The sequence below is a fragment of the Volvox carteri genome, assembly GCF_000143455.1.
Source record: "Volvox carteri f. nagariensis unplaced genomic scaffold VOLCAscaffold_70, whole genome shotgun sequence".
Classification (NCBI taxonomy): Eukaryota; Viridiplantae; Chlorophyta; class Chlorophyceae; order Chlamydomonadales; family Volvocaceae; genus Volvox; species Volvox carteri.
The window spans coordinates 410,646-426,548 of record NW_003307613.1 but is presented as its reverse complement, the minus strand read 5'-3'; the positions used below and the strand labels follow the sequence as shown (position 1 = coordinate 426,548).

At 59.3% G+C, this 15,903-nt stretch overlaps 1 protein-coding gene across 1 annotated transcript; it reads left to right on the top strand.

The window, feature by feature from the left end:
- Nucleotides 1–2,662: 2,662 nt before the first annotated feature.
- VOLCADRAFT_77510 (uncharacterized protein) lies at nucleotides 2,663–5,801 on the top strand (the record flags this gene model as incomplete). The annotated part of the gene is made up of 3 exons (XM_002957205.1): nucleotides 2,663–2,795; nucleotides 2,968–3,203; nucleotides 3,576–5,801. 3 exons carry the CDS (start codon nucleotides 2,663–2,665, stop codon nucleotides 4,719–4,721), a joined length of 1,515 nt encoding a protein of 504 aa, XP_002957251.1. The 3' UTR covers nucleotides 4,722–5,801.
- Between the last annotated feature and the right edge of the window lie 10,102 nt (nucleotides 5,802–15,903).

The window sequence follows — 15,903 nt, the reverse complement described above, 5'->3', positions numbered from 1 at the left end:
AGCTAGGGCGGTTTATCGATGCAAGCGTAGGTTGTTCACTTGCTCGAATGGGGAGATCCCCAAGCTGGCGGCGCTGCGCTACTCTGTTTTTGCTGGGAGCGGGAACGCTGGGTGCGGTCTGGCGGCACCGGCGGCGGCGGCGTCTGGCGGCACAAGCTCTCGACTGAGCTGTGCAGGTCGGCGACCGGGTTTGTGGGTGGGTTTACCCTCGGTGTCCGGAATTCCGTGCAAGGCCCAACAGAGGTCTGCTAGGGTTCACTAGCCTAAAGCTGGTTTGTACAAATCCACTAATCAAGGACCAGGGAGGAGGATCACCGGGCCGTGCTCGCTAGGAGGGATGAACTTTTCAGTCAGGACGGGTACTCTGTACGCTAGTGCATTGTGAAGCAATTAGAGTTTCTGATACCTTTTCCGGGACGGAGGTTGATGAAGAGTGGATGTGAGGGAAAGCGCGGGAAGAAGCTCTTCGTCGTAGTCGCTTCCCAGGAAGACGGGAAGAAGCTTGGCGCGTCGGTTTCTTCCGAGAAACAGTGCGAGTTGCGTCCGGGGCGCAACGCGGCCGTGGACGTTGCGAGAAGCAGGGTTGCGGTTCAAACGGTGCACGGGGTTGAAATTTGATGTGCGAGTATTTGACAGATGACGCGTGTGTGATGTGACGTGGGAGCAGCCGACAGATTGCGGATCTCTCTGAACGCGTGTAGTCGGTGCAATGCGGAAGACAGGTCCCAATCATCTTACTGTGCCAGAAGTTCGCATCACTTTTCAGATTTCAGCTTGGATTGAGATGTAAAGTTGTTTTGGCCATAATGAGGCCTTGAGGGCTGTGGAATTTTGTTTTGGCTCTGATACGTGGCTCAGTCGCATGACAGCGCTGTCATGTCTGCAGATATAGCGGATGAGGACAGTTTGCTGCAAAGCCCTGCCTGCTGCCACTCTTGCCTGATTGCTTCCAAGCTGCCGTGCACAATCTGACCGATCGAACGCGGAGCTGATGCTGCAGCCAACTTCGGCAACCTTCAACCGGATCTTAAGTCGTGTTCGCATTTGAAGGAATTTCGCTGATTCCTTAGCTATTTGATGTTATGTCGCGTATTATGCAGTTTGGATCTAAGCTGACAGATTGGGTTTGCAGATGAAAAACCATCTTCAGGGCGTCATACTTCCGGCTCCCTGCAAGCAACTATCCATTGAAAGTTGAGCACCTTCCCGAAAACCCTGAAGCTGAGTATATGGTACTGTCGCCGGTATTCGGCCGATATTCGGGCGTCGAGGAGACGTCCTTGGCACTCAGCTACCTGCGTGACGCCTCCTGGGACGAGTGCTCCGAGCCTGAGTAGCCGTCTAGCTTGCGGCACAGAGCAGCTCACAAGTTTACAACAACACCTCCATCCGCAAATTTGAGAAAGGCATCGCCAAACGAATGTAGAAAGCGACAGCGCAAAACCGTTGCAATATTAAAATTGTAGCCAAGATGTTGCAATTTCAATTTTCCTGATGTTATGTTATGGCTTGTTGTACGCGGTACCGTTCACAGTTTATTATAGATGTCAGTCACGTCAGGCTCTTAAAGAGCGGGGCTGAGCGCAACTGGCGCGTATTACTAACGGTGGTTAAGTTTTGTAATCTTGGGTCGTACGTAATAATTTAGCCGTCAACCACTGACATACCATATGATAGCAAATATGTAATTGTGAGCGTAGTGCCGCGACGGCCCAGGACAAGGCACGCGCTAGGATGTCGATTTCCGTCAGAATACCGCTGGACGCGTAAAGCGGAGTAAGTTAGACCGCGAGTAAGAAGGAGACCCTAAACTCGTGCACTAAATCACAAATATATAAGAATATCAGGATAACGCAGCAAGATTTGTGGGGAGTTGCGAGGTACGCTAAGCAGATTTCGTTGCCCGTCGGTTGCACATGTTCCTTAGGCACATAAAGCCTTTTTACTTCATGACTAGGTAAAACAATAAGGATCCATGGTATATGAGGTCCACGACGTGCTAAGGAAAGCTTAGGTACGAAAGTTGTCGATGAACTACCTGATAATTAGAGGCCCTAGGCGCTACACCTTACAATCTATCATCGTGCATGTAATTAACCTACTGGCATTTTGCGTAATTTACTCACCTGTGGTGGGCAGATATCGAAGCCTATTTTAGTCAAGCATAAGGATAGCGGGTTGACAACCATTTCCTGATATTACACAATTGAACGACGCACTGCGATTTTAGTCCATTTACATAGAATGACACACCAAAAGCACACTTTGCTCGTGCCAAGCGAGTGGCTTCGGAGCTGGCCACACGCCAAGCACACGCCCCTTCAGCAAGCTTGCTTGCGGCACGTGGCTCTTGGACATAGAGCAGGAATGCATGTGCTGATGGCGACTTCGGCAACAATATCGTGCAGCGACGTCGTAAGCCCACGGCTGAATAAGGCCGTCGTCCGTCCCCCTCTAACATCGCCGTATTGGACAGCATACTTATGTTTAATTACAAAAATTAAACAATGATTGTAGCATACGGAGCTTGTGCAGCTTAACGGTGTTGTTGGCGGCTGCTTGCACGGGTTGCGAGCCTCCAGTTTGCTGCAACGTAGCTGTTAAATTTCGTTAAAAGAAGAACTCTCCTGAGAGAAAAGTCTATTGATATCCTTGTGGAAAAATGGCGTCCGTCGACACGTATTTTTCGGTCTTGTCTCTGTTCATCCTTTTCAGAGAGACCATTGAGGCGTCCATCATTTGCAGTATTCTGTTACAGTTCTTGAATCGCTCAAAGCCAGGATTGAAGAAAGCAGGTATGTAAGAGAGTGCTTAGTTCCCCGTCATGACCTAATTGCGACGACCAACTGCCAGCCGGCGCGGAAGCCCGATCGCATGATAGTTAGCCGTGCACCACCACCTCGGAATGCCTGACCTTCTCATGCCTGAATGCGCCGCTCAGTTAACTCTTCCGTTCTTCCTGCGCAGTTTGGTATGGGGTCGCCGCCGGCGTCGGTGTCAGCATAGTATTTGGCGTGATCTTCATCGCCATATATTACACGGCCCGAGATAACCTCTTTTCTGGGAAAAAACGTGCTATGTTTAAAGGTGTTATCTCGTGGATCGCCGCCTTTCTCATTACCATCTTGGGCTTTGCCATGCTCCGGTTCCTGGGCTGGGAGGCTAAGTGGAAACGGAAGCTGGAAGCAGCCATGGCAGCGAAGGTACGCGTCCAAAGCAAAGCTTCTAGGGACTCCCATGACCATTAGTATTTTGCACGCAGCAGTCGAGAGCGCGGGGAGGGGAAACGGGGATGACGGGAACGTCGGGACGGATGGGGGCCCGTTGCTGGTCAACGAGGCGCCGTACATTAATGACATCGTACTCTGCATGCGTGCTCCCCGGCATATGGGTATGCGATGGAAAGCCGAAAATAATTGGTAGCAGCTATTTTTGCTGCCGTGACTAGACGCGTCCGGCACGTCCGCAACACCTGTCGCATGACATGACATTTCTGTCGTTTGGGCTCATTCCTGATGTCTTCTGTTTGTGCCTAAAGAACCTGCACCTGTGTTTTTCCCTCAATCGCTCGCCAGGTGCCGGACGTTGTCGCCGAGCCCACGGATGGCGCTGCCGCTGCCACCAATGACACCAACTGCGTCACCTCTTCTGCCGCTGGTGCCGTACAGCTGCCCGTACGCAAATCCTCCTCGCCAGTGTTGTCGGCCTCACCCACGCTCGCCACGACCTCCTCCAGCTCCGCCTCCGCCACCACCTCCGATGTCAAACAAGTCGCTAAGGAGCCGGGCAACGCCGTCATCAGCGCCGATGACGTCGAGGCCGCGGTGCCGGGTGTCGTCGCTGTCTCTAAGCTGTCTTCCTCAGGCGTTTCGACACCGAACGCCCCAGGTGGAGATGAAGTGGCAGCAGCACCGCTTGATAACGTAGACCGCTCCCCGCCGACGCGCAAGGAAATCTTGAACATTTTTGTTTTGGTCTTCACGACCGTCGTTCGGGAGGGTATCGAGTCTGTTGTCTTCCTTGGCGGGTTGGCCAACGTCAAGGTGACGGCAATTCCGTTGCCTGCCTTCGTCGGGATTGCGTGCGGGTGCCTGGTAGGCATTTTTCTGTACTACTCAGGCCGCCAAGTCAAGGACATCAAGTGGCTCGTCATTATTATGGCCATCATCATTTTCTTCATCGCCGCCGGGCAGGTTAACTTGGGAACTGACGCGCTTATGAACGCCGACGCGTTCGGTTACTGCTCGCCCTGGCTTGACGAGCGGCCATGGTATATGGTGCCCATTTACAACTGGTCCAAGTGTTGCTCCGATATCGACCCAAAGGGCACCGAGCCCGTGGACCAACAAAACCGGCAGCGGTTCTTTGCTCTGGTGCGGGCGATCTTCGGTTACCAGGATAAGGGCACGCCGTTGGAGATCATCTCGTACTGCTGCTACTGGGGCCTTGTGCTGATCTTGATGGCATGGAAGGCTTGGAGAGGCACGCTGCTGGATGCGGATTACAAGTACAAGAGGCAGCAGCGGAAGTTGGCCAAGGAGGAGGCGGCGCGGGCGGCGGCGGAGGCTGAGAGTGCCGACGCGCTGGAGGGGGGTGCTGCCGCGGGCACAGGCGCGGTGCATGCTGGCGCAGGAGGCGAAGTGACAGCCGCACGCAGATGGTTACGATCGTGCAGTCAGTGCACCTGGACACCGGCTTGCTTTAGGCGGGACCAAAGGTGATAGAGCTCGAGGGGGGCGAGGGGTTTCTGGTAGGTGATTCACCATGGCGCTGAGGGGCAAGGACGGGACTCTTTGACCTTTGACAGGAGGGTGCAGGAGAGCAGGGGAGAAAGGGGAGATGTCGGGCTTTGGCCATTCGTAGTAATGCTGATCCTTCGGCGTTGGCCCTGCAGCGTCATTATTATTGTGCGTGTGCACGGCTGGATATGCTACGGAGGGTGCATGCGACGAGGAACAAATGGCTTAAGAGGGTCCCGAGTGAAGAGCTGGCTTGACGGTGGTGACGCGGGGCAATGGCAGGCAAATTGCAACGAGTGTGATTTATTTTTTCATCGTATTACAATGTACGCGCTATCTGTGTGGCAACGGTGTGGATAGGGTCTCTCCATGCTTCGGGTATCCTCGGTATCTGACTCATCATACAGAAAGTCTCCGCAAGCGTTCCCTACCCGGCAATGAACGATATGCATAAGTGCCAGAACGCACTCGGCATGTTGCAGGAATAGCTTGGTCAGCAAATGTATCATGGAAACGGAAGAGGGGACGCAAGGGGAGCACATGCAGAGATTTTACATAATTTGTGGCTGAAACGCACTTTGGCAATTTTGGTGAAAGCGCACCTCGCAAAGATTTGCGCGATGCGCTGTGATTATGTCGTCAGTCGATGTTTAAGTGGTGTTAGACGTGTATTCACGTGCTGGTCAGGTGATGATGTTATCCAGGCGACGTTAGCGAAAGAATGTGGTGGGCAATCCACTATCGCATTAGATGGAACCTGGGCGGAACAGGGCGGGACGAAGTGATGTGTTGTAGATAGTGATGGTACATCCTCTATTGAGGATGCCCATCGGCGTTAGAGGTTGAACTATGCAGGGCTCAAGTTCGTTGTCCTCTTGGATTTTGGCGAGCAGCTCGCTCTACCAGCAGGTTTGGCTAGGGCGCAGAACTTGTTCGCGTTGGTGAGGTCAGCCTGGACATGTCCGATATACCGTTTATTACCGACAACAAACACTCCAGACTGAATTCCTAAGACTGAATCCTAAACTGGAACGGCATGCCTCTTTGTAAGTGTCATGGATATGTCGATTTTATCGCCCACGATAAGGCCCAAGAAAAGCTGTATGCGATACGACAATTACGGCACAACGAAATATCTTGGAGTCCCTTGGAACAACCCTAACGGGGTCTTTCAGCATCCATACAGCAACGCAAAATTACTGGAAATATCTGCATTCTAGGATAAACCACAAAGTCAAGCACCAAAAGAGGTACGCTTTGACTGGCCAAGTCATCTCGATAGCGCGCAGCACATCTTGCCCAAGCAAATCCTCCGGACCGCGGCGATAGTTAAGGTAAAGGGATACAAGCACACCGTGTGGACTCGACCTTCCAGCATGTTTGCTGTGCAGACTGACCGAGCTCCCGCATCGCAGATGCAGTGCGTTGCGGAGGCTGCAGCGCACACCTCGCCATCCTCTGCGGCAGTTTCTGTGGAAGGTACGCCTTACTGCTCACTTCCCAGCAGCGGAAGTGGTGCAAATTCAAGCCTTTAAGTGGCTGGCCACGTCAGCATGTTCGGCCTGTCAAGAAAATAGAGCCTTATCGTCTGTCTACTGGAACTGCTAGCGCCGAAAGCCCAGGCTGCCAGGCGCTTCTTGCTCCTGAGCCGATGTGCCTAAACTGAGAATCTACCGGAATCTTTTGCGTGCATGCTTTTGTGCGGGCCTCCAAATGCCTGGTCAGCAAGTATGGCGGTCCCGCTGCTATGTTTTTCCTGCTGTATCAGGCTTTCAGATCAACGACCCGTGGGTCTCTGACGCCGCGCGGCAGCTGCCGACATTCTTAAGGGGTGATGGCGCGGAGAAATTTACATTGGAGGACGTCAGATCGAGCACAGCGGACGTAGGCGGCTTTGCCCAAGCAGGGGCAGGTGCGACACATGGCCGGAAGCTTAGGCTTCCGATATGATCTCGGTTTGCAGGTCGCGCCAGCTTTGCCGGCCACCCCGCTAGGGCAATTTTCATTGAAATCCGACCAATGGATGCAAGATTTATTCTGTAATTGTCCCTTTGGAATTATGCTGTTGGAGAGTCTCCAGGGCTTCTTTTTGGAAGTGACAGAATAATCGTTTACCAGCCGGAAGCACACAATTTTCGTTTCGCGACACCTCCGGGGCGTTAGCACAGGAAACCGAACATTAGAACACGTAAACGCGTCATGCAGTCTTGCATTTACCTCTTATGAACTTTTAATGCGAACAAGAGCAACACGAGCTGTGGTGTTCAGGAGTACACAAGGACATGAAGGAGGAGGAAAAGAAGTTTTATCTCACAGCTTTCTTTGTCGTGCAGTTCTTCACTAAGTGAGGTGCCTTTTTCGGCAGAAGGCAGCAATGGGAAGCCCGTTGCACCAATTAGGGCGAGGGTAGGCATCATGTGCTCATCTCGGCAAGGGAAGTCTTAGTGCTGGCCGTAGCAGTAGCAGTAGCAGTAGCAGTAGCAGTAGCAGTAGGTCTTAGCAGCACTATGCGGCAATGCCGATCTGGGTCGGCATGGATGGGTCTGAGGGGGTGTCCAAAGACGGAGTGAGGGGCTGTTCCCACTCATGTCCTGATCTATGGCACGGCAAGGCATAGTGCGCACGTACAAAAGCGGTACACACACAGACCGCTGAATTCTCTCGATACCGCCATGCACTTGCCTCGTAGGTGCAGATGATGCCAGATCTTCCGGACAGGTTCCGACAGAGCGGCCCGACGCTGACGGAGGCGGAATAACGGCGGCAGCAGCGCTGACGCCGCCGCCGCCGCCGCCGCCCCCGGTGATACAGCAGCCGGTCGAGACGGCGCTGGGTCCCGCGACGGAAGTGGACATGTTGTACGGCATGCACGATGCAGCGGCCGCGGCCGCGGCCGCCGCTGGTGCGCTAGTGCACGCGCTGGGTGAGAGCGTCCCGCGGGCCGCCAACATCGCCGAGGCGGCGCTGGACCCCCGCGGTGCGTGTGTTGGCACTGTCCATGGTCGAAACGTGTTTCCGAAGCGGGCATGCCGGGCGGCGGGCGCAGCCGTGTTATGCTGCTGGGTAGCGGAGCCGCGGGCCTACCTTGGCCGGGCTATCTGAAGGGGCCGCCGTTGGCTTGGGGACCTAGGACCGTCTAGGCTTCCGTCTAGGCTACCGTATGGTAACTTGCGATCCCTTAACTCCATATTTCTTATCGGCATTTGCGCTTTGTTCTTCCTATTTATTAGGACCAGTAGGACCTGTAGTATATGGCTTTATATAAGAAAATTGGAAGAAAGCTTACCGTTAATTATTAGTACATTGCTAATGTCTTAATGTATTGGTACACGTTAAGTAGTAAATGCAACAATGGAGTATCTCCTCCCGTGTTGTTGTAAACACATCAGCACAGCACGCACGCGACGACACAACCGTACGGCAGTGTGATTGTTCCTGCAATCGATCCTGATGTTTAATAATATCGTACACTCCGGCTTGTTGGGTCAGCCATGAGCTTTAAGGATTTGCGATTTGTCAACCAACCACCTTTCTCGACTTACAAAGGAACCGCGACGACAGGCACCGTCGATTTCGACTCGACTCGCTGCGGCATTGGCAGCGGTGGCGTTCACCCCGAGACTGTACGGCAGCGGCGGCACATCGGCTCCCCAGCCGCCGCTATGGCCGCTGGTACGGCTGCGGTCGCAACCCCCGGTGCCGGTGTTGCTGCTCCACCCCCCCTGGAGCTGTCTGAGGCTGCAGCAGGTTTGACGGCGCCCGCGGAGCTGCTACTGCCGCCACCCGCTTCGGCGGCGGATGTCGGGGCCGCTGCGGTGCCATCATCTGCCGCTGGGGGAGTCGGCGGCGGCGGCGGCGGCGGCGGCGATGGTGGCACGTGGGGTCCAATCATCGAGGACCTTCAGCGGCGCCGCAGCTACCCGCATCCAGGTCAGGAGGGTGCGGAGGGGGTGTCTGGTCGTCTGGTCGTCTGTTCGTTGGGATGTTGGGATGTTTTAGGGTATTTGCACACAGGTGAGGTTGAAAGGATGTGGAAAGATGTATCAGATCTGCGGTCCCCGATTTCCTTCCTTCGCCGCCACCTTCCCTCTTACCCTTTTTCCCGGCCCTTTCTCTCTACCCCCCCTCCTTCCAACGATAAAGTATCCGAGTCCGCCATGTCTCTGGCGGCTTCCTCCCTGGAGGTGGACCGCGCCTCGGACTTCGGAACACCCGCTCAGGCAGCAGCATTGGCTGGTGGCGGCGGCAGGGAGGTGGTGGCCAGGGTCGGGGGCGCCGGACCCACCATCGAACCCACCATCGAGCAGCAGCAGCAGCAGCAGCAGTACCAGTCTGTTGCCACGACCACAGGCACCACAAGCAATGGCACAGACACAGTCTCAGGTCCGCCCACACTGCCGGTGAAGGAGGAGTTGGTGATGGGCGGAGAGAAGGAGGCGCGCCGTCGCATGGTGACCCATGGGTCACCATGGGCTCAGCAGGCGGGGACGCGAGGTGCCGCGATGATGGCGGTGGCAGCGGATGCTGCTTGGCATTCACGTGAAGGTGGTGCAGGCAGTGGATCTGAGCCGGAGGGGGTTGAGCGCGGTGGCTGTGTGAGAGGTGGTGGTGGTGGTGGTGGTGGTGGTGGTGGTGGTCATCGTCATGATGGCGGCGAGGAGCTAGCTGCTCTGAGGGGTCAAGTACTGCCCAGGGCGCTGGTGGCAGCACAACATCAGGTGGGATGGGGGTTTCGGTGGTTACTACATCCTCCCCCCGGCCCTTTCCTCCCACCTCTTTCCTTTGCTTCTTGCTCCGCCGTATGATTTCGCCTTGGACTTGCAGTTCGTGTGGCGTAGTACAGTGTGGTAATGGGGGATGGTGACTGTATGGTGTGATAAATTGTAGATATGATCATTGAAATCTGATCAATGGGCCCAGAAGCTTCCCACTCTGTAAGAACAACAACAACAAAGCAACACAATATGGTTTTCCCTCAGGCTGAGGTTCACGCGGAGGCAGCTCGCGCCGCGGCGGTGGCCGGGGCGCTGGTGCACTGCGGGGAGGGGGTGGGGCGGGCGGCGGAGCTGGCCAGGGTGGTGGTACATCCCGGTAGGTGCGTGGGAGGGAGGGGGGGGGGGAGGGGGGGAGGGGTCCACGGTTGGGCTTTCGAGGGGCTCGCACGGGCAGGTAGGGCCATGCTAGTGCGTGTGGCACCGTTGCCCTAGCTCCCCTTCCAGCTTTTCCCCGTGGCCCCCCCCCTCGCCTACTGGTCAGTTCTGCTTCTTGTACACACTTTCCTTTGCAGCAGCTTCAGTCGTTCACGTGGGTTGTCTGTCCCCCCCCCCCTTGTCCACCCCCCACTGTCATGAAGGTCATATTCTCCAGTCTGTAGCCTGAAACAACGGGCAGTTGTGTAGTGGATTCGAATGTAGGCAATTGATCTGTAGCACTGCGCGCACAATCAACCCAGCTGTGCCAATCCTCCTCCTTCGTTACCCCTCTCGTGCCTCTCCCCCCCACACACAATACACACACACGCTCAACACACTCTCCGTGTTGTTCCACAGACGTTGCAGTGGACCGGGATTCTGCTCTGCGGGGTTTGGCTCCGGAGCGCAGCGGAGCGCCGCTCCTGGAGCCGGATGACGGAGCCCCCTCCCTGGAGGTCCTGGCGGGGGAGCAGGCGGAGGAGGTGGCGGCGGAGGCGGGGGCCGAGGCGGCGGCGCAACTCCTGGCGGCAGAGGGCGGTGAGTCTGTGGGAGGACAGGCAGTGTGGGCTCTGTACGGGTGAGGGCCTTGCTGACCTGGTGGGGGTGGGGGTGGGGTGGGGTGGGGGGAGGGCTGAAGGGGGTGGGGGTAGGGTTGAAGGGGGTGGGGGTAGGGTTGACAACGTACCCGGGGGAGGGGGGAAAGGCGGGAGGGGGACGGGTGGATGAGAGGTAACCTTCAGGGGTATGGTTTGTGTGGAAAGTCGCCCGCGAGCTTTGCGAGGGCGACGAACGGGTGTGTGGTGAAGAGGTCGTCTGTCGGTTCCCATGATCTAAACTGCTGCTCCCCCTGACCCCGCCGTACCGGTAGCCCCTGCGTACCCTGGCGTACGGGCGCCCGCAGCACCAGTAAGATTGCAAAGAATGCAAATAGCTCTCGTCCTATTACAGCAGCTGGCTCGCCTAAACGTTTCCCCCACACTGCGGCGGCGTACCTCACGGCCCCTGTGCATCCAGGTGGTGTGGGCGATGGTAGCGACCCCCTGGTACGGCATGACCGAGCGGCTGCGGCGGCCGCGGCTGCAGGTGCGGGTGACGGAAAGGCGCCGGTATCCAAAACTGTTAGCTACTGGCTCCTTGCTTCTTTAGGCAATATGTCGAATAGTTTTGGCTCTTGATAGTACCTCCACGCCACGCCACGCCACGTCTCGTCTCGTCTCGCCGTCTCGCGTGGTGTGGTGCGGTGCGGTGCGGCGTGGGGGGTACTTTGTAACGGCATTAGGAACGTGACGTGACGCGAGGAGGGAGCTCCCCTATTTGCATCGTTGTATAGGACGTCGCTCAGCATTTCTTGAGTAGCCCGCCTATCGTTTGACTACCTGTGGTAGTGGAAGCGCCGGAATCCGTCGGAAGTCGGAGCCCGTTAACCTACCAGCCGGATACACCATTCGGAGCTCTGGGGGGGGGAGGGAACGGAACTGTTGACGCGGTGCTGAACTTGTTTGTGTACACGTCTGTACCATGTATGTACCATGTATGTATGTGTGCAATGGTGAAGAAAGGGAAGGACAGCTATCTCATTGAGGGGATTGGGGGGAAAAGCAACCAGGACCAGTAACCCACTTGGCCAACACCGCGGCGGCGGCGGCATCCTTTGTTTGCTCCTTCAGAATTTCTCCCCCTTCCCCTCCCCGCTTTTCGCTTTTTGTTTCCCTCTTGCCGCGTGAAGCGGCTGCTGTAAACTGTCCTCACCGTAAGTTACTCAACCTCCCCAGATCGGATCCACCGTCACCCATCAGCAAAATTAAACTTTGTGGCATCCGTTACCTTCTCCTCGCTCGCAGCGGGCTTACTGGCGGCAGGCCTGAACGGCGGCAGCTTCGACACCGCCGCCATCGCGGGCGCTCACGTGCGGCGTGCGGCGCTGCTGGCGGAGGTTGCTCTGGAGTCCGCGGCCGCTGTGGATAGCAGCTCCGCCCACCGCCCCGCCGACCTGCTGCTACAGCCTGAGGTGGCGGAGGTGTGGGACCTGCCGCCACATCGCGCTAGCGGCGCCGCGGCTGCGTCGACGCCGTGGAGTGCCGCGGCGGGGGCACCCAGCGGCCCCGGCGGCTATACCGGAGCCGCACGTACGGCGGCATCGGCGGTGATTGCGGCAGCGGTAGGCATGGAAGGTACACTGCAGTCGGTGGCGCTGGCGACGGGGTTGCCGCCGCCGCCAACTTACGATGTGCTGCCGCTGGTCGCTCTGTCGCCACATCCCGAGCAGCCGCAGCAGCCAGAGCTGAGCGCAAAGATGGCGGTAGCGGGTCCCGTCGTCACTGACGCGGCGGCAGCGACAATGCTGGCCGTACTACCGCCGCCGGTGGCCCACAGTGTGGTGGAGGCGATGGTGGCGGAGCAGGCTGCGGCGGAGCGCATCGTGACACACGCGGCCGCTGCCACCGGCGTGTCGCTGCCCGTCACAGCAGCCACGGCGGCGCTGCCGTTGGCGGCGCCGCCGACGGGCCTCACCCGCGCCACCGCCGCTGCCCACGAGGAGTTGGCCACCACGGCCGCCGCCGCTGGCGGCCTGCACTACGCCGGATTGAGCATCCCGGAGGCGGCGCGTACGGCAGAGAGTGTATGGCACGCGGCAGAGCGCGTTGAGGCGCATTCCGTCGCCGGCGACGCCGCCACTGCCGCCGGCAGATACAGTCAGTCCGTTACGTCAAGCCCCTGCCCCATCGGCAGACGGACGTCGTGTATGCGACGAGCGACGTCTCTTACCACGGAGGGGTCTCAAAGCCTGGGCGGCAGGTCGGTCCGTTGGGCGGACCAGGAAGCATCGTTACCGGCGTCACCAGGCGGCGGCATCGCCGCCGCCTCTGCCGGGGGCCTGCAGATGCCGCCGCTGCAGATAGACCCGGCAGCGGCAGCGGACCGTCAGGAGCGCAGGGAGGCGCTGCAAGTGCCACAGCTTCAGCGGACCGCCATTGAGGACGCTGAAGGCCAAGCTCTGGGCTCAGTTACGACGGACCTCAGCAATGCTGCCGCTGCCGTTCTGGAAGGCAGGCGCCCACCGCCACAGCTGGCGGCAACAGCGCAGCAGCATGATGGCAACGCGGAGGGCGGATGTGACAGTGGAGGTTCGAGTTTCGCCGCGGCCGCAGCGGATACGGCATCAGCCTTCGGTGGCAACAGCGGCGACCAGCAATCGCCACGTGCCGCTGGTGCCGCAGCGCCGAGAGGGTGGGAGCTGCCTACCTTTCCCAGCCTGTCTGATATGGTGGCGGCGGCGATGCCCCCGGCGGGAGCACTGTACGACAGGTCTGGCCGTGCGGGTCCTACGCCGGTGGCGGAGGAGCCGCCGCCACCGCAGTCGGAGCCAGCGGTGATTGGCGGCAGTAGCAGCGCGAGAGATGCAAGTGTGAACAGCCTGGGTGGTGACGCCATCGGCGGCAGGGCCGGAGGCGGCGGCGGTAGCAGTTCTGGCGGCTCCAGCGCTGCGAGCCCGGGACGCGTACACTCTCATCCGCTAGAAATGGAAGATAACATGTTCGAGGAAGACGGCGGCGGCAATGATGTTGGCAATGGCGTCGACGCCAGGGACGGCGGCGATACGGAGCGCGGTGCCGCGGAGGCGGAGGGCCGCCGCAGCGCGGGTGTGCAGGGCCTCGGTGCCGACGGTGACAACGATGATGACGCCGACGACGGGGCGGAGTTCCACACGCCGCCAGACGTGACGGAGGATGAATGTACGATCAGCGTCGGCGACCCTGGGATATCGCCGCAGGCATCTTTTCACAGCCACGATGATACGATGCCGGAGCTGGATACAGCGGCGGCTACAGCACCGCTGCTGCCGGCGGCTACCGGCGAGAAGCCGGCGCCGGCGCGGGCGCCAGCGCCGCCGTCGTCGTCGGAGCGTGAGCTGGAGGGTGCCGTGTCGGACGAGTCGGAGGCGCGGTCGAGGAACCAGGAGGACGTCAGAGGCGAGCTTGCGCGGGAGAGTGGCGGGTACGAGAGCGACGACGATACGGAAGAATGGGGCCCATCTTTGGTTGAGCAGCCGGAAGAAGAGAACAAGCGTACAGCAGTAACGGAAGCTGCGCCGACTTCGTCGCAGCAGCCGCAGCCACCGCCGCTGCTGCAGCTGCAGCAGCAGCCATCCGGGGGCGGGATCGAGGCTCCGCCAGTAGGTGGCGCCGAAGGCGGCAGGGGCGACGAGCGGGGGGGGGATGTCAGGCTGCAGTGGCCGTCCGACGGATCATCAGGCGTGTTCAAAGATGTACTGCTGTACGACGACGGCGACGGCGGGGTGGTTGCAACGGAAGGGGTCCGAGAGCAGCCGGTAGCGGCGCTGGCAACGGAGGCAAGGATGGAGGGCGTGTTCGCCGCCGCGGCGGCGCCGGAGGCTCCGGCCACAGCGCCCCCGCTGTCGCCGACGGATTCGGCCGCCCCCGCTGCAGTTGCAGCGCCTGGGGATGATCTCTCATGGAGTCCGTTCTCCGGACGCGGACTCATGCGGGCGGCGCTGGAGGCGGGAAGAGCAGCGCCGCCGCCGCCGCCGCCGCCGCCGCCACCTCCTGAAACAGCGGCGCCCCGGGCCATTCCGGAAAGCCATCCCAGTCGGCGAGTGACGGTTCCGAGCACTCGCAGCTACGGCGGCCAAGCAGTGGTCAGTCGCCGCCGTACTGACGGCGCCGCCAGCTTTGCACCGTCATCGGCGCCGCTGCAGGTGCACGCGGCGTGGGGCTACAGTTTGAGCTCTACGGCCTCCGCCTCGTCAGTGCCGCGAGGTATGTACCGCCGTTTGTCCAGCTCGATGTCCAGCGGCGCGGGCTCCGGAACCGGCAAGCATGTTCGCATCGCGGTTCCGGAGCGGGGTGAGGTAGTGGACCCGGGTGTCAGCAGCGGCACCGGCAGTGATGCGGAGGATGAACGTCACGGAGGCGGACTCAGCGTCGGCGCCGCCAATTCCGTGTTATTCCCGGATCTGGATCTGGATCTGACGTCTATGGGCGCAGGACTGGCGGCGGGTCTGGCCGCCCTTGGAAGCCGGGGATCGTACGGCAGTAGCGGCCGCGGCACGCCGTCACGGCATCGCGCGTCTTCGGTAACGGAGCGAGGTGCTGATTCCGAGGGAACACCTCGCGTAAGCGATAGCGGCGCCAGCAGCAGCGGCGGCGGCGGCGCCGCAGCGGCGGCCGGTGCGATCAACCCCGATGACTTTCCAATCGGAATGTACGACGAGGGGAACGACGAGATAAGCATGCCGGCTGCCATTCATGGCGGTACGGCGACGGGGCCACCCAACGGCGACGGCGCCGTCACCACAAGCGCCGGCACCGACATCGTCAGCACCGCCAGCACTTGGGGTGGCAGTACAATATCCGGCCTCCTTCGGGATGAAACCGGCAATAGCTGGCCGGCCGACAACACAACGTCGCCGCCGGCCCCACTTGGCAGCGGCGTCAGCAGTGTACGGGACTTTCTGCGCCATCCCAGCTTCGGCGCCGCCAGCAGCGTCAGCGGCCGTAGCGGCTACGCCACGCCTCAGGGGCCCGGCGGCGGCGGCGGCGGCGGCGGCAGCGGCAGCGGCAGTGGCCGTAGTCGCCGTGGCAGTAGTGGCGTGCAGCGAGCGGTTCCCAGCAGCCCGGCTCGACAGCAACTGCTGCATCTGGACAGCCTGCTTCACGGTGAGTTGTTTGAACTCGGAATGGAATAAGGATAACCATTGGGTTGGGCGTCAAGGAGTTGGATTGGGGGAACCTTCGTTATGTCTTGCCGTACGGACTTGACGGGTCCATTGCCGGCGGGTGTGGGGCTGAGGCGGTGGCTGCGGTCGGCGGCTGTCAGCAAACAAACGGGGTATCCGGTATTTCCCCCTCGGGCATCATCTAGCTAAGGCTGATACAGGCAGTCGACCGGGACCCGCTTTTGGGTCTCCTCCCTTCCCCTTCGCCCTTCTGGAGGAGTTTGGAAAGCTCCTT